Here is a 17133-nt window from a genome sequence, read left to right on the forward strand (position 1 = left end):
TGAACTATTTATAGGCTTTACCATGTTTTTCAGTGACTTTCTTTTTGTATTATTATTTTGGGTTTTTTTGCTGTGGTTGTTATTGGTTTGTTGGTTTTGACTTCCTCTGTTGTTTTACTTGGCTTTGCCTGGTTTTTGCACTTAATAACGTACTGCATGTCTATCTAGATACGATAGCCGGGATAAAAAATTTGGAGATGAAAAGAACGGGATATGGTTCCAGGGGGTTATGGGAGAAAGGAAGGGCGGGAGCATGGTAGAGAGCGGGACCAACCTAGGGACAAGAGAACAACAAACGAACTAAAATCAATGGAAGGAAGATTGTAGGATGCCTAGTGGGGCTAAATCAAAGGCATTGTAACAGTCAGGGATTACTAAACCCGAATGAAAGCCGAACATGAGGGAGGGACAAGAGGAAAGTAAAAGGAAATAGAGGAAAGAACCAGGAGGCAAAGGAAATTTATAGATCCCAAAATACAGGCATATACATATGTAAATATATACATACTGAGAGGGGAATAGAGCTATGTACTCATATCTATATGTTAGTTAACACAAGAACACTTTGTTCTAACAACCTGGCACTCTGTGATGCTCACCTCCCTGACACAATTGCTGAAGACAAAATGGGTACATAAGTAAGTGTAATGAAGAAAACTGATGGTGCCCGGCTAGGAAAAGATATAGTGTCTTGGGTCTTAGGGCTTAAAGATAAACAAGTGGCCATCCAGCTCAGAAGAAACAAAGCCCACATGAAGAAGCACACCAGCCTGTGTGATCATGGGGTGTCCATGGGATCAGGTATCAGGCATCTAAGAACCAGAATAAAATCATACCCAAGGTGAATGGGGGAGGCATGGAGTAGAAACCCAATGTCCATCTGTAGACAATTGGTTATCCCCTCACATACGGGTCACAGGGAAGAGATGAGCCAGTTAGGGTGCAGTATAGCACCAATGAAACATACAACTTTCCTCTAGTTCTTTGGTACTTCTTTCACCCCACTATCGTGATCTCAATTCTACTTTACAAAACGGATTAAACCAGAGCATGCACACTGCTACATATAAGAGCTGGCAACCCAAGTAATCCAGGATAGATAAATCCCTCAGGGCCAATAAGGAGAGTAGAGATACCAGGAGGATTAGGGGAGGGTGGGGGGAGAAAGGGGGAAACGATCACAAGGATCAATCTAGAACCCCCTCCCAAGGGTACGAATAATGGAAAAGTGGGTGAAGGGTGACGGAAGATGATATAAGATATGGAAAAACTATCAAAGGTTCATGAGGGAAAGTGGGACAGGGGAGGAAGAGGGAAGAAATTGGGAGCTGCTATCAGGGGCTTATGTGGGAAGAGGATGCTTTGAAAATGATGACCGTGGCATATGTGCAAGTGTGCTTGACACACTGGATGAATGTATGGCTTATGATAAGAGATGGAAGAGCCTCCAATAAAAGCATTTTTTTTAATTGAAGAGTCCAAAATTCTTTAAGGAAGAGTAGAGAGGTGGAACATCAGAAGTGTATATCCTAAATGGGGGACATAGAAAGAAACCATAACCCCACATTTTGATATTTTTGTTTAATACAGATTTCTATGACTTGGGGGCAATAATTTTTAGACTTACCCTCATATGTACCCACATCACCACATTAAAACCCAGCTGTATTATTCACTACTCAAAAATGATACCGACTTTTAGAAAAGATTCATTGTTGTCCTCTTTCCTGTAAGTATTCTCAGCTCAGACAACTCTTGTGATGATAGTCCTGTAATGTCCAATATGAAACTCAAAATCATTACCCTACCTTGTAGGCTTCCTTCGGTGTCCCATGCTTAACTGCAAGCAGGCAGTATTTCTAGACGTCTTTGCCTCTTTCGTCCTCTCTGGGGTGCTTTTGCTGACGTGTTCCTTCCGAGTTCACGGTTGAGCCCGGTAGGGCCATTCTCTTCTCGCTGATGCACATGGCATCTACCCTAACGGTTTAATTGAGGGAAGTGCTAGATTAGGTGCAGACTTCTCACCTATCATGGCAGAGTCCTAGGCACAATTCCTGGCCAGTGCACCTCAAGACAGCCACTACTGTACTGTCAGTAGGAGCTTGTGTGTTGTTGTGATGCTGTATAGTGCAGCTTCGAGAATAACGTGAGACTAGGAAGAAAGGCCTGAAAACCAGCCGGTGAAAAATTCTATGGATAGCAATGATCCAATCCCTTTGTGCATGGATTTGCCATGAGTCAGGAACCAAATAAATGGCAGCTAGTAAGAACAATGATTTAATTACTGCTTACTAGAACAGCATGGAGGAAAAGCCATACCTGACTTGCTCTGGCTTCCCTCCCTTTTACCAAGAGGCAGGAGTCAGATACGCCTCCTTCCTCCATCTTTCTTTAACTATTCTGACACCAACTATTCCTCCTATGGGACTCTCCTTCTCTGTTGGGTTCAATAATTCGTTGCCATGGCCATAAAGAACTCACAGACAAAATTCCAAATTTTCTCAGGTAAGTTAACAGGTCACCACAAGTCAGGATAAGTAAACAATAAGGATACAGTCATTGGCCCAGAGCAGCTCCTCTTCTCAGCCAGCAGCCAACTCTTCCTGGTCTTCAGCCTCTCAGCCAGGAAACCAGCCCATGGCTCTGCCTCACCATTGCTTCGTTATTCTGTCTCATGGGCTCAGCTGGCTGTTTGGCTCTCTCCCATGTTCTCTGTGCCACAGCCTCTGGCGCTCCCCTCTCAGTGGTCCTGGGGTTTCACTCTGCTCCTGAGTGAGATGGTTTTGCTGGAGGCGTGGTGTTTATATTTTTCACCACACCATTCCCGGCACGGAAACTAAGGGTGTGACTCTACTAAAGTACAGACTGAATCCCATCCTAATCCTGCCGTTAATAAAGCAGAGAACTACGTCCAAAATAGGACTACAGCCACAGGCACACAGTCTTCAACTATACTGCATCACATTTAATTGACTACATCTCAATGCTTACGACTCAAATATTTAATCACACCGGACCAATAGAAAATCATTCATATTTATTAATCTCTTCAGATTAAAAGCAAAAGACCTGCAATTTTCATTTGATTTTCCATTTTAAAATAAAAGTATCCTCCCCCTAATTTTACTTGCATATTAGCTTTTTGTTTAATAAACTCTTAAGCACATATATTCCACACATTGGCTTCTCACACAAAACCCTTTATAATGGCTGTTTTAGGCTTTAAAGGTCAAGTGAATTCTTTGGAGTCCGGATTTGAGCCAGAAATCCTACTATAAATTCTAAACTCTCCTCTATAAAGTTAGTTGTCAATTTACAGCAGGCCCATGTGTGCGAGAGTGTACAAATGTACACCATGGGGTCTTCGTTGACTAAAATTTTTGAAGTAGAATGTCAAACCTTTCTTTCACCACAGCTTCTGTAAGCAGACTTGAATCACCAACCTCTTGGTTAGCTGCTGGCTGCTTTAACCCTTTGCATTATCCACGGTCTGTCTCTGTCTCTCTCTCTCTCTCTCTCTCTCTCTCTCTCTCTCTCTCTCTCTCTCTCACACACACACACACACACACACACACACACACACACACACACACACAGCCATTGAGTCTATTCTGACTCATAGTAACCCTACAGGACAGGGTAGAACTGGCCCTGTGTGGTTTACAACGCTATAAATCTTTTTTAAAAAACATTTTATTAGGGACGCATACAACTCTTATCACAATCCATACATATACATACATCAATTGCATAAAGCACACCTGTACATTCTTTGCCCTAATCATTTTCAAAGCATTTGCTCTCCACTTCAGCCCTTTGCATCAGGTCCTCTTTTTCTTAATTTTTTACAATGCTATAAATCTTAATGTAGTAGAAAACCTTGTCTTTCTCTTGTGGAACAGTAAGTGGTTTCAAACTGCTGACCTTGCTGTTAGTAGCCCAATGTGTAGCCAAAGGACTCTTTCGTTGATCAGAAAATGCATTTTGCTGTAGGTAACTGACTATCCTTCTTGTCCCCATCCCCTCATGTCTAGTAATCAAACCTCAAAGTCTCTTAGTATGCAAGCAGTCTGAAAGAAGAAAGCAAACTAGCTAAAGAAACCCACTACAAAATATGAGCTCTGATTCTCCGTAAGAAATGGACTTAACAAAGAAAAAGAAATTTGCTGAAATAAGGCCACAATTAATTGACCGTTTCCTCTCATCTTTCCACAAAGTAACAAGTGTAAAAAATTCAGAGAACTAAACATGGAGGTGGGTGAGAGAAACGCAGAATCTAGATGGGGAGAGATAAAATTTACCATGATTACGAATACTGAGCCTTAGATTTGGCTGTGCTCTCTCAGGGAGCCAAAAACAAAAGGGGGAACAAGTCATCTATGTAATTCTCACTTCCTTTAGGTGTTTGCTCAAATACCACCTCTGTAGGCCCTTCCATTTTCCACACCTACAGGCAAACCTCGAAGATGCTCAGTGCCAGACCACTGTAATACTCATACAAGCATCGAAATAATGAGAGGTACATGCTTTTTTGTTTTCCTGGAGTGTATAAAAGTTATGTTTAAATGTCCTTGACACAATGTATGTATGTATGATGATCAGAATTTTATGAACCCCCAATAAAATGATTTTTTTAAAAAGTTATGTTTAGTGGTTGTATGGAAGAATGCATGAAAAGAGAGGGCTAAAGGGCTGGCCCCAACCAGAGCCAACCTGACCCCCTCCCTAGAAATAGACATGACAGAAAACAATACTGAACCTACAGGTTGGGGAGAGGGACCAGCATGTCGCACCCACACAGAAGCAGACCAGGAAGGAAGAGAGAAAAGGACAGCCAGACTGGACCCCATGCCGAAACACCAGACCTGGAGGACGACGTCCCTCTGTGGAGGTGATGGGACACACAGAGGACTGTGGGGCCAACAACAGCTCGTGTCATGTTGTTCCCCTTACTGGCTCAGACCGTGACAGAGGACAATTCTGGGGTCACACAGCAGGGAGGTAGTGCGATCTGAACCCCCCACAGCAGGGCGAACCAAGAAGGTAACATAACAGATCAGCAACCAGAGCAAAGCAAAGCTACAAAGCCCCTGAAGTGCCCCCAAAACGGACTCCAGGCTGGAGGGGCAGCACCCAGAGTTCCCCCATGTCCAGTGGGGAGATAGTCATGAAGAACAGTGAATAGACCTGGAATTATGTATATTTCTTCCTTTTTTTCTTCTCCTTTTCTTATTTCAATTTTTTGTTTTCTTTTTGTTGGGGGCTATGTCGTCGTCTGTTTGCCTGCTTACTATATAAGATAGGCATGGGAAGCAAGCCCAAGGAGAAAGCAGCAGGACCAACAGTTCTGGGGGGACCTGGCGGTGAGGATGTTGGGGGAAGGGTGCGGAGAGCAGGCAGTGCCATAGACAGGGTATTAGAGATAACAAGGAGGATATAGGGGTGTGTATGTGTGTATGTGTGCAGGAGCAACAGCAAACTAGGCAAGAGGAAATATCAAGAGGTGGAAATAGGGGAAAAGTAATGGTGGGGCAGGAGGAAGGTAAAAGGAAACAGAGGAAGGACCTAGGAAGCAAAGTAACGGATAGAGGTACAAGCATAGCTGTGTACATATGTAAATACATTCATCCACAAAAAGAGGTATTGGTCTATGTACACATATTTATAAGGCAATACACTGGGATTAGTGGATGAACTTCAGGCCTCTGCTCCTGCCCTCCCTTAATACTAGAGCACTTTGTTCTTACAAATGGACAGTCTGATGTTCACCCTCCTGACACAATTGCTGAAAACAATAGGGGTGCATAAGCAAATGTGGTGAAGTAGGCGGATGATGCCCGACAATTAAAAGATATGTTGCCTCGGGTCTTAAAGGGTTGACGTTAAAAAAGCAGCCATTCAGCAGAGAAGCAACAAGCCCACATGGAAGAAGCACACCACTGGTGCAATCATGAGGAGTCATTGGGACTGGGTAATAGGCATCAGAAGACACATAACAAATAAACAAACAAACAAAAACATATTGTTGAGGACAAAGGGGTTGGAGCAGAGACCCAAAGCCCACCTGTAGTCAATAGAATAATCCTCCCACCACAGAGGGGCCACAGGGAAGGGATGAGTCAACAGGATGCAGTAAAGCATCAATGAAACATACAATATTCCTCTGGCTCCTTGAGGCTTCCTCACCCCTAACCATCATGAGCCCAGTGCTGCTTCAGCCCAGTGCTGTATACAGATATAGATAAGATATGTGGGCTCACGATACACGGAATCTAGGCACAGGAGTGGGAATGGTGACACCTGAAGGGTAAGGGGAAGGGGGGGAGAGGAAAGGAGAAAGGGGGATCACAATGATCGAGCCATAACCATACACCCTTCTCCAGGGGGAAGAGCAGAAAACATGGGAGAAGGGAGACAGTGGTCGGTGTGAGAAATGAAACTAATAATAATTCGTAATCTATCAAGGGGTTATTTTAACCTTGTGATGATGGCCTCCCTTATTGGGATGATGTGTCTGTGTTATCTTTGTCTCTTAAATCTTAACAATTATTCTCTTTAAATTAAAAGAAAGTATCAAAGGTTTTAGTGCATATAGCATGGATTTATTCCAAACAAAACATACTGAAAATGTTCGTCTCTATGATCAGTAGATGGACGCACACAGGTTTTCTCAGTAATACAGTTGTCTTAAATACCTTTAGGGTTCATTCATAAAAGGTCCAATCAAAACAGTGACTTCTGAGGAGCTCGGGTACGCCCCATTCAATTCAAGGCAGAGAGATCAGCTCAGAAAGTATGGCAACTGTTTTGGATGAGGCCTACAGGGTAATCTTGATAGATTTTCTCCAAGGACACATGATGATCACTGGGGCTTATTAGGAAGTTTTGATGAGGTGTAAGTTGCAGAGTACAGAAGCCCATGCTGACAGGCTACAGAGAAGAAGATGCCGCCTTCAGAAGTGTGTGTACACTGGATTCAAGACACAGCAGCTTCACCTTTTGATAGTTTTGCTTTAATAAAGGCTTTCAAGATTTTATGGCAATGCTTGTTGGCTTCTCCTCATATTATTTTACATCCTGACTTAGTACAAAAAACTAAGGTCTACAAAATGATGCACAGTACATGTGATACACCAACAGGTTCTAGTCTATTTTATTATACGACATCCACTTCTACTTAGCCTGTATTATCCACAATCCAATAAACAGATTATTTTGTGCCAACACTGGATTGGTGGTTCAGAGCTTGGTTGGACATAAGTTTGAATCTCAACTCTGTAACTTACTAGTTGTGATACTTTCAATATGTTACTTAAGCTCCCTGTTTTTTTAAATCTTTAAGATAATAGATACGTTATTGATTTTTTTATTGATACCAGATTGCCCTCCAGATATGCTGAATTAGTTTATACCATTTACTTTACTATCTTCTTAATTTATACATTTTTCTCTAAATTCACCCCATGCATCTTTTTCATGTCTGTCACCTTGACAGAATATTATTTCTAATTGTCTTAACTTGCATTTATAGCTCGATGCAGTTACAACATTCTTTTACACGTCAATGCCCTTAAACTGCAGAGAACTAATAAAGGAGAAAAAATATTTGGGTAAAATCGATGAGTTTATCAGCTAGTTCTTGAATTGATGTTTAAATATCTATGAATTGAAAAATACTAAAAATTTTCATCTTAATCAAGAGTTCAATATTTTACAAGTCATAAATCATATAAAATTTCCACTCTTTCAGTATTTAAAGAGACATACACAATTTTAAGGGAATCTGGCAAACCAGTGTCCATTGTGGGGAAAGAAAAGAGTACAGAAAGAAAACATGACATTCATTATATGTGAGAAGGACTTTGTCTAGACGAATAAGAAGAGTCGACCATGAAATGAATATGATTAATTCAAGTTGCAGATAAGAAAAAAATCTCTTTGTGTATTTGTACTTTTCCTAAGATCTTCTTTCTAAATTAAGTTTCTGGTGTCATTATTGTGTTTTTGTGAAAGATAGTTTATAGCTCGTACTACAAAACAGACTAGCTTCTCTACTGAAAGAATCTTTAATCAAATATTTCTCCCTTAAAGATGGCTTTTCCTCTCAATTCTCAACTTGCAACAGTGGCAATTTTACTTTTGCTATATTTTATTTCCACTGAAAACTGAGGAATAAGAAACATGAATTCAAGCAGACTTATGGAATTTGCAATGTGAATGTTTAGCCTCTGCAGACAGTCTGCATGCATGCATACATGTAAAATTCAATCAAAAGGATAAAAATAATTTTTGTGTAATTAGATAAAATGTAGAAGTGTAATAATATCTCAGAGATATTAGAAAGAGTTCTATGAAGGAGAATACAGTTAAAAACAGAAGAAAGTCACTTAAGTTTTTAAACCATTGTGTTTAGTTATTAAGTACTAATAATCACTTTTCATTTTTCATGAAGTTCAAAACATTTGCACCATGCTTTCTTTTTGATCAGAACTACGATAAGCGGCAGTTGTTGCCATAAGAAAACAGCAGCAGCAACAAAAAAGCAAACCATTTCCTCTTTCCATGCCAAGACAAGGCACAGTGCCAATAGGGATAAATGTAAAACATTGAAAACAAAATGAATTCCCTCCTCCCAGAATAGAGGGGAAAAAACAGATCAGAAGATAAAATGTATATTTTGTACAGAGTGACGGACATTTAGTCTCTGCTCAAATAAATGCTTTACATTTTAATTACCCAAAGGAATTCCTTTCTTTTTTTTGGGGGGGGGGGTCATTTCATACACACCCGTACTTATAGTTATCTATATATTTGTTTAGAAACTTTTCTCCTGATTTGGTAATCAGCTAAATATCCATCTATATTTTCTTGCATTTTCAACTTTTATGTATTTAATCTCTTTTGAATGATTTTTGACTAGGTGAATCAAACTATGGATGAAAGAAGAAGAGTAGAAATTTAGAACACTTGATTGTGTTCAAGTGAGACCTGTTGGTGGTCTAAAATGCAGCCTTACAAATAGAACACGGGAATACTGCATAGTTTAACATCAGGAAAAGTATATATTAGGGGTGTGTTATTTTTTAACCATGCTTATTCAATCTGTATGCTGAACAAATAATCTGAGAAGCTGGACTCTATGAAGAACGTGGCATTTGGGCTGGAGGAAGGCATATTAACAACCTGCGGTAGACAGAAGACACACAGCTCTGCTTCAAGCTTCCTCACTCTTGGCAAGCAGAGTTGTGTGCCTTCTGTTTACCGCAGGTTGTTAATATGCCTTCCTCCAGTCCAAATGCCACGTTCTTCAGAGTCCAGCTTCTCAGATTATGTGTAGCTTTCAGCATAGACCATAACTCACTGAAAAGAAAATAAATATCCTTCACACTATGGCCATAAACAGAAAAAAGTGAAGTCAAGGATTTTTATCTTGCTTGGATCCATAATCAATGCTCATGTACACAGCAGTCAAGAAATCAAGTGATTTACTGTATTGGGAAAATCTGCTTGATGCACATGACCTCTTTAAAGTCTTGAAGAATTAAAAAAAGATGATCATGGAACAGATGTGCCGAGAGAACCTGAGATCAGACCGTGTTTAAACCCAAAGGTGATAGTGTGCAATAAAGATTCAGATATACATATATATAAATACATATATAAAGTCTTAAAGAGAAGGGTGTCACAGAAGACTATGGTTTACCTGACCCAAGTGATGGTAGTTTTCAATCACTCCCGTTTCGTGTGAAAGTAGGACGATGAATAAGGAAGACTAAAGAAAAATTTTTTGATACATTTGGCAAAAAATACCGCAAGCACTGCCAGAAGAACAAACACCGTAGGCAGGTCTTAGCAAAAGTGTGGCTATAATGTTCCTTAGAGCCAACAATGGCAAGACTTCACCTCACGTCCTTTGCTATGTGATCAAGAGAGAGCAGTCCCTGAAAGAGGAAGTGATATTTGGGAAAGCGAGGAAGTCCAGGAAGACCCTGCAGAAGATGGACTGACACAATGGTTTCAACAGCGGATTCACATGCAGAGCAATGGTGAGGGCGGTGCACACGGGGTGCTCGCAGAGGGTACCCACTTGCAGGCACCAGTAATAGAGGACCTTCTTAGCATGTTTGTAAGCATGCTGGCAAGGATCTCGCCTCCAGCATGTTTTCTAGTCATTGGCTTTTCTAGATGTATGCTCAGTTTTTAACTGGCTACCTCCCTGGATTATTTTATTAATTCCAATTCCTCATTCTTTTGCATCTTTTAGGTATATAAGCATCCTGTTTATTAATTCAAATTAAAACCAAACCCACTGCCATTAAGTCCATGCATATACTCATAGTGACCCGACACACGCACAGGTGTAAGGTTTCTGATGCTGTAAGTCTTTCCAGGGACAGACAAGCCTCATCTTTCTCCCAGGAGCAGCAGTGGATGTGGACTGCCGTCCTGTGGGTGGTTAGCAGTCCAAAGGTTATCTGAGAGTCCCACCAGGGGTTCTCCTGCTGTCGATAATGATAGTTTTGTTTGTTTTCAAACAGTAATGTTTCATTTAATATTTTCTTGCCACTTGTAATGCTTGTAATCTTCAGAACAATACCTAGCTCATAGGCATTTTTTAACCAACCAAAATCAAAATAATCCTACTGGCATGCAGTCAATGGCGACTCATAGTGACCCTATAGAACAGGGTAGAAGTGCTAGAAATCTTTACCAGTGTAGACTGCCTCATATTTCTCTCCCAGAGCAGCTGGTAGTTTTGAATCCCTGACCTTGTGGATCACAACCCAATGACTAAACATCATGCCACCAGGGTTCCTTTGGTAAGCAAAGGAACCCTGATAAAAGCAATTTCATAAGTGTGTTTCAACAAAACTGGAGTGGGGGGCAGGTTGAGAAGGGGCCTTTAGCCTTCCCTTTTGATCTATCATTAGAGATATGTGTAATGGCATGGATTCTGGATCTAGAATACCTAGTTTTAAGTCCTGGCTCTTATACTTACTAATCGTAACTTTGGGCCATTAATTAGCCTCTCTGGGCTTCAGTTTCTTCATCTGTCTAATAGGAACAATAGTTACATCACCTTCCTAAGATAGTTGGGAGGATTACATGAGCTAATGATATATGTAAGGTACTTAGTAATCTCTAGCACATGAAACCCTGCAGTGTTCTTTGTGTCAGACAGTCCAATCTTCTTTTCAGCTGGACTCGTAATGGAAAATAAATCTATCAGGCGTCTGCGGTGGGGATCATCTTAAATGCAGATTCTGATTCATTTGGGCCGGATATTTTACATTTTTAGCTAAGTCAGAATCACCCCAATGGGAGTGAGTTTGATTTGGTTGGGGAGCAAACTCATGAGTGATTTTGGCATTGTGCCAACTACAAACCACACTTAGAAGGGCAGTGGACTAGAACATATGCCAATCCACAGTATTCACCGTGTTTGCTCTTGAACACGGTATCAGTGCCTTTGAACTCTTGGCAAGGCATGATGAAGCTTTGTCCAAGCTAAACTAACTAGTACTAGGGCGGACCAGAATCCAAGAAGCAGGATTCTTTGCATATATAGGAAGAATCTTTCCCTATGAATTAGAAGCCCTGGTGGTATAGTGGGTTACACGTTGGGCTGCTAACCACAGGTCAGCAGGTTGAAGATACCAGATCCTCTGAGGAAGAAAGATGAGGCTTTCCACGCCTGAAGAGTTACAGTTACGGCAACCCGCCGAGGCAGTTCTCTGTCCTGTAGGATCACTAGGAGCTGGAATCAATCTGATGGCAGAGGTTCTCCAACATGATAGGAAAACAGTCTTTATAACCACTTTCTTTTAAGAAGCAGATCGCAAGTAATACTGTAATAATGCAGTGAGTTTGGGTGAATTCAGCCCTCTATCTCATCTTGCCTTGTTCCTAATGATACTCTAAAGGTTGCCTATGGTAGACATCTTTTGTTCATTAAGATATATGCATCGTTGTTAAGAGCAAAACCTCTAAATCAGAGTTTTTAAACTGGGGACACTTTTACCTCCCAAGTGATTTTTGGAAAAGTCTAGAGGCCAAGGATACTGCTGTACATGTAATGCACAGAACAATTTTCCATAATGAAGTAAAAAGAAAACAAATAAAAAGTTCACTGTCACTGAGTCCATTCCAACTCACAGAGACCTAAAGGGTGGAGGAGCCCCATTTCTGAGACTAAGTCTTTACAGGAGGAGAGAGCCTTGTCTTTCTCCCATAGAGTGGCTGCTGGTTTTGAACTGCTGAATTAGCAAGCCAACCTGTAACCTTATTGATTGTCTAGCCTTTGCAGCCATATGAAGTGATTAAAAATACCATGGCTTTGGTCAGCGGTCCTCAATGTGAATAAAAAAACCCCCCCAAAATCATTTTCAAGAGCTCTTTTCAGTATTCAGTAATATATTAAATAAATACCAACACACAGATATACTTTGCTAGGACATTATAATCATAATGAGTCAGAGATAGGTTTGGGATTTCAAAGCTAATGTGAGAGTTTTCAGATTGAGGGAGGGGCGGGGACTTTTCAGACAGGAGTGGAAAGAGAAAGCAGTGATAAGGAAAGGATGTGTGTGAAGTAGCTTTCAGCATCGGGAAGGGCCCAGGAAGAAGCCTCCTTAAGCAACTTAGTAGTAAGAGCAAAACCCTCCCCGAAAGAAACAAAAATAGAAAGGGATTTGACGTGGGAAATCAGTTGCTCACAAAAGCATTTAAAAAGTGAGAAAAGCAAGAGCTTCCTGGAGCTACTGAGTTCAAGAGCACACTCCAGGAAACCCCGGCTGCCGCCACTACCTGCTCTCAACATCCACAGGCGATTCAGTCTAGAACACCAAATGAGTAATGAGAAAGGACAGCAGGAAGATGGGCTTTGCCTCATTTCCAGCTAATCAGTTTTGCTCATGTTTCTGTTTATTTCGTTTCTACGGAAAGGTTTAGTTTAAGTCCGAAATAACCAGTTTACAAACCAATTTCTCAACATTAATCCATTTATAATTTGAAGTCCCTATGTGTCAAAATGGTGTGGCAGATGCATCTGACCTCTAACTGCACAAAAGGAAAGGAGAATCTAGATCAAGAGCCCAAAGCTGATTCTTCTATCTTTTTATCAATAATTCTGGCATCAGTCATTCTCCCCTAACACTCTTTGCTATCATTCTGGGTTCAATATTTCACTGCAGTGGCCACACAGAACTTGCGATTATAGGGTTTATTAGAGAAATAATTGGTTACAATTCAGATCAGGAAAGATGTAGGATAAAGCTCTTCCATCAGGACGGTCTCTTTTCAGCCATGCCCACAGGCAAGCCTTTTTCTGGTCCTCCAGCCTCAGTCACTCACACCTCAGTATTACTCTGGTCCGCAGGTCCACAAATGAGAACCAAGAGGCACCCAACTTGGTCAGCAAGCTTTGTGCTTGAAGGCACCAACACTCTTGCTTCATGCACTGGTACGGCAACTGCTCTGTGTGTGGTTGGTTCCTGGCTCTGCTGCCTCTGCTGCAGGCATATCTCTGGCTCTGTCTCTCAGCATTCCTTTGTGTTTCTGGTGTTCCAGCTCTCCCTCCTGGTCTAGGAAGTGACTTATCAATACAAGGCCCCCCAAGTCCAAAGGACATGCTCTGTTCCTATCTCTTCTGGTTGATGAAAGTTAGGGCCCTTCTTTCTACCCCTGGGATGGTTCATGTTAAGCCTGCTGGGATAGCAAAAGTGACCAAATCTTAAACACCTTATTTGAATTTTTGGCAAGCTATTCAATCTCTTTGATTGACTACAGAATCTTATTTGCATAGTGATAGCCCATGATGTAGATTCAGATTCATAGTGACCCTATAGGGCAAGGTAGAACTGTCCTCTGAGTTTCTAAGACTAACTGCAGAGGTGTAAAAAGTCTCATCTTTCTCCCTTGGAGCAGCTGGTGTTTTCAAACTGCTGACCTTTCCGTTAGCGGCCGCATGCGTAACTACGATGCCACCAGGGTGCTTATCCAATCACTTGGTGGGACTTCCAAGACCATGGGAGAAAGGCACTGTAAAGGCAATCCACGGTACAACTGTGTCCTTACAAATAGGAATCCTGACTGCTAACCCAAAGGCTAGTGGTTCAAAACCGCTAGCGGCTCTGCAGGAGAAATGCATGGCAGTTTGCATCCATAGAGATTTACATATTTGGAAGCTTTAGGGGGTGTTTCTACTCCGCCCTATAGATTCACTACAAAACTGAATCAACTCAAGGGCTGTGGGTTTGCCTTTTGGGTGCCCTTAAAATAACCAACAAAATAAACAAATAACCAAGACACCCCCCCCCCACAACTCCCTGAATCAACCTTAAGAATAAAACGAAACAAATTGATTCCTTGGCATATATATATTTGATAGTTAATTTCATTAAATTTTCCCTCAAATTATTCCTATGCCTGTATAGTTATCTAAGCCATCATTGCAAGGTATTATATACAAATTAAAAATTCTACTTGTAGGACACAAGGTGGTGAAAAGTTAGAAAACAAACCTTTGTGATCATAATCCCAGGAATTGATTTATCACTAAAATTTGCTGCTTGCAACAATGAATTGGGTTGATAAGTTCTTTGGTAATGATGTAACAGGAAACACATCTCATCTCAGTTATTGTTTCACTTACCATTCATATATATAAGCTTGGAATACTTAATAAATCATGAAATAAAGAAAAAGTGATAAAGGCAACATTTTCAAGAGTAACAGAAAATGATTTTTTTCTGACACACAATGAAGGAAATAGGCACGCATGCAAAGTGATATTTATTTCATTTTTCCTTCTCTTTTTTTCCTCTACCAAACAATGTTGGTAAGTCCCGACTACTGACGACAGCAATGCCACAGAAACTTCCACGAAGTACTTTACAGGCGTCCTTACAAACACTTGAAAACTGACTTTGGAAACGTCACCCCTTTCTTCCAGGTGACTTTCTGTTGTTGTTTTCTTTATTTTTCCAGTTGAGCAAGTAAGGTGAAAAGAAACCAAGCCCTTTAACTACTGAGTCGTGGTACAGTTAACACAGGAAAACCACCAGGAATGGAATCCGAAAGATCTAGCTTCCAATTATTTGCTATCTCTTGTATTATCACATGAATGAAAAATGGCACTCCTTCCGTTTTCTAAGTAACGTTGATGATAGGATGAATGTATTTAGTGATGAGAACATGGCTTGTGAAATGTGACAACACGGAGGACAAATGGCGAAAGAAAAAATGATGAAAGGCGACAGCTATCAACGGACTGCTCCAACAGTATAAAAACACAAAAAACCCAAGAAAACAAAACCAAACCACATTCACTGGCCTCCAGTCAATTCGACACAGGCGACCCACTAAGACAGGGCAGAAGCGCCCCTGTGAGTGTCCAAGACCCTTAACTCTCAATGGGAGTCCAAAGCCTCTTCTCTCCCAGAGGCAGGTGGGTGCCAACCGCGCTCCTCGCCAGCAGCAGTCTCTACAAAAGGCCAATAATTATTTGAATTCCTTCCCTTTCCTGTCAGTATCGGGAACACTGATCTCAGAATTTGTGAAGCTCTAATGACTACTTGCTGGTGGAAATTCACCCCAGACTTAGTTCAATTTCTTCTGCCCACACAGTTCGCCCTCTTGCGAAACTTCTTACCTGCTACTGAACACAGTGGCTGAATGACAACGCCCCTGAGCACACTTCCAGGGGCCGAATGGAGGGAGTTTCACAAAGTACCCCACTTCCTTTCCCTCGATCGTCCCCGGCCTTTCCGAACCCCCGTGGACCGCTGTGCGGGGAGCCCTTGCTCCGAGCGCCCCCGGCCTCGTCCGCAGGCCTTCGGTAGGTAGGCACGGGCTGTCCTGCGTCCACACTGCGAGCGACCCCACCTCACAGGCACTCTCTGGGCGTGCACACAAGATGGAGGGCGGAGGGGGCAGGAGGAGCCCCCAGACGCCGCGCGGGGACCCCGGTCCCAGGCCGAGGCCGCGTCGGTGTCCACGGGAGGTTTTCCGACGCGGGTGGTCGTCTGCGAAGCGGCGTTTCCGCGGAGCCCGAGAGCCGCCGGCCCGACGGCTGGGCAGCGCCCGCTGTCACCACAAGGCGACACTTCCCTCCGGACCTCACTTCCCGCTCCGCGGGCGGCTTCCCGGGCCCCCAGCCCGCCGGCCGGCACCCCCGAGGGGCCGAGCCCAGAGGAGGCCCGCCGGCCGGCACTTCCCCGCCCGCCGGGTGGGGCCCCGCGCCGGGCCGTGCCGCGCCGCGCCGGTGGCCCCGTCTCCACGCTCACCTGCTCTCGCTCCGCCGGCGGCCGCCGCCAGGGCTGCCTGGGGATCGCGCCGGGCTCCCGCTCGGCCCCCGCCGCCGCCCGCCTCGCCAGCGAGGTCCACTCCTCCTCCCGCTCCGCGCCGCCGCCGCCCCTCAGCAGCTCCCCGGCCGAGCACATCCTGCCGCCAACTCCCGCCGTCCCGGCCGGCCGCCGGGGCCCAGTCGCCAAGCGCCGGCAGCGGCCGCCACCCGAGCGAGGGCCGATGGGCCGGGCTCGCCGCTGGCACGAGCGCCCGGAGCCCAGAGCCGCCCCGCCAGCGCCGTGGCCAGAAGTGCCGGCTCACCCGCCCCCAGCCGGAGGGGCGGAGCCCACGCTGGGGCGGGGCGGGGCAACCGCGTGGGGGCGGGGCCACCGAGGGGGAGGGGGTGCGCGCGCGCCAGTGTGTGTGTGTATCTGAGTGCGTCTGAGTGTGTCTGTGTCTGAATGTGTGTGTGTCTGAGTGTGTGTGTGTGTGTGTCTGAGTGTGTGTCTGTGTCTGAATGTGTGTGTGTGTGTCTGAGTGTGTGTGTGTGTGTGTCTGAGTGTGTGTCTGTGTCTGAATGTGTGTGTCTGAGTGCGTCTGAGTGTGTCTGTGTCTGAATGTGTGTCTGTATGTGTGTGTCTGAGTGCGTGTGTGTCTGAATGCGTGTGTGTCTGAGTGTGTGTGTGTGTGTCTGAGTGTGTGTGTCTGTGTCTGAATGTGTGTTTCTGTGTGTGTCTGAGTGTGTTTCTGTGTCTGAATGTGTGTTTCTGTGTGTGTCTGAGTGTGTGTGTCTGTGTCTGAATGTGTGTGTCTGAGTGTGTGTGTGTCTGAGTGTGTGTGTGTCTG

The 17133-nt window shown here is 43.5% G+C and overlaps 1 protein-coding gene across 1 annotated transcript in view; it reads right to left on the reverse strand.

Moving 5' to 3' along the window:
* The window catches only part of FAM241A (family with sequence similarity 241 member A), a 48799-nt gene extending 32194 nt beyond the window's left edge, over nucleotides 1-16605 (reverse strand). Inside the window, exon 1 of the mRNA XM_075543917.1 lies at nucleotides 16287-16605. Coding sequence (XP_075400032.1) covers nucleotides 16287-16442 — 156 coding nt within the window. The 5' untranslated portion in view covers nucleotides 16443-16605. The remainder of the gene's footprint in view (nucleotides 1-16286) is intronic.
* Nucleotides 16606-17133: the final 528 nt, after the last annotated feature.

Source organism: Tenrec ecaudatus, chromosome 3 (assembly GCF_050624435.1).
Source record: "Tenrec ecaudatus isolate mTenEca1 chromosome 3, mTenEca1.hap1, whole genome shotgun sequence".
NCBI lineage: Eukaryota > Metazoa > Chordata > Mammalia > Afrosoricida > Tenrecidae > Tenrec > Tenrec ecaudatus.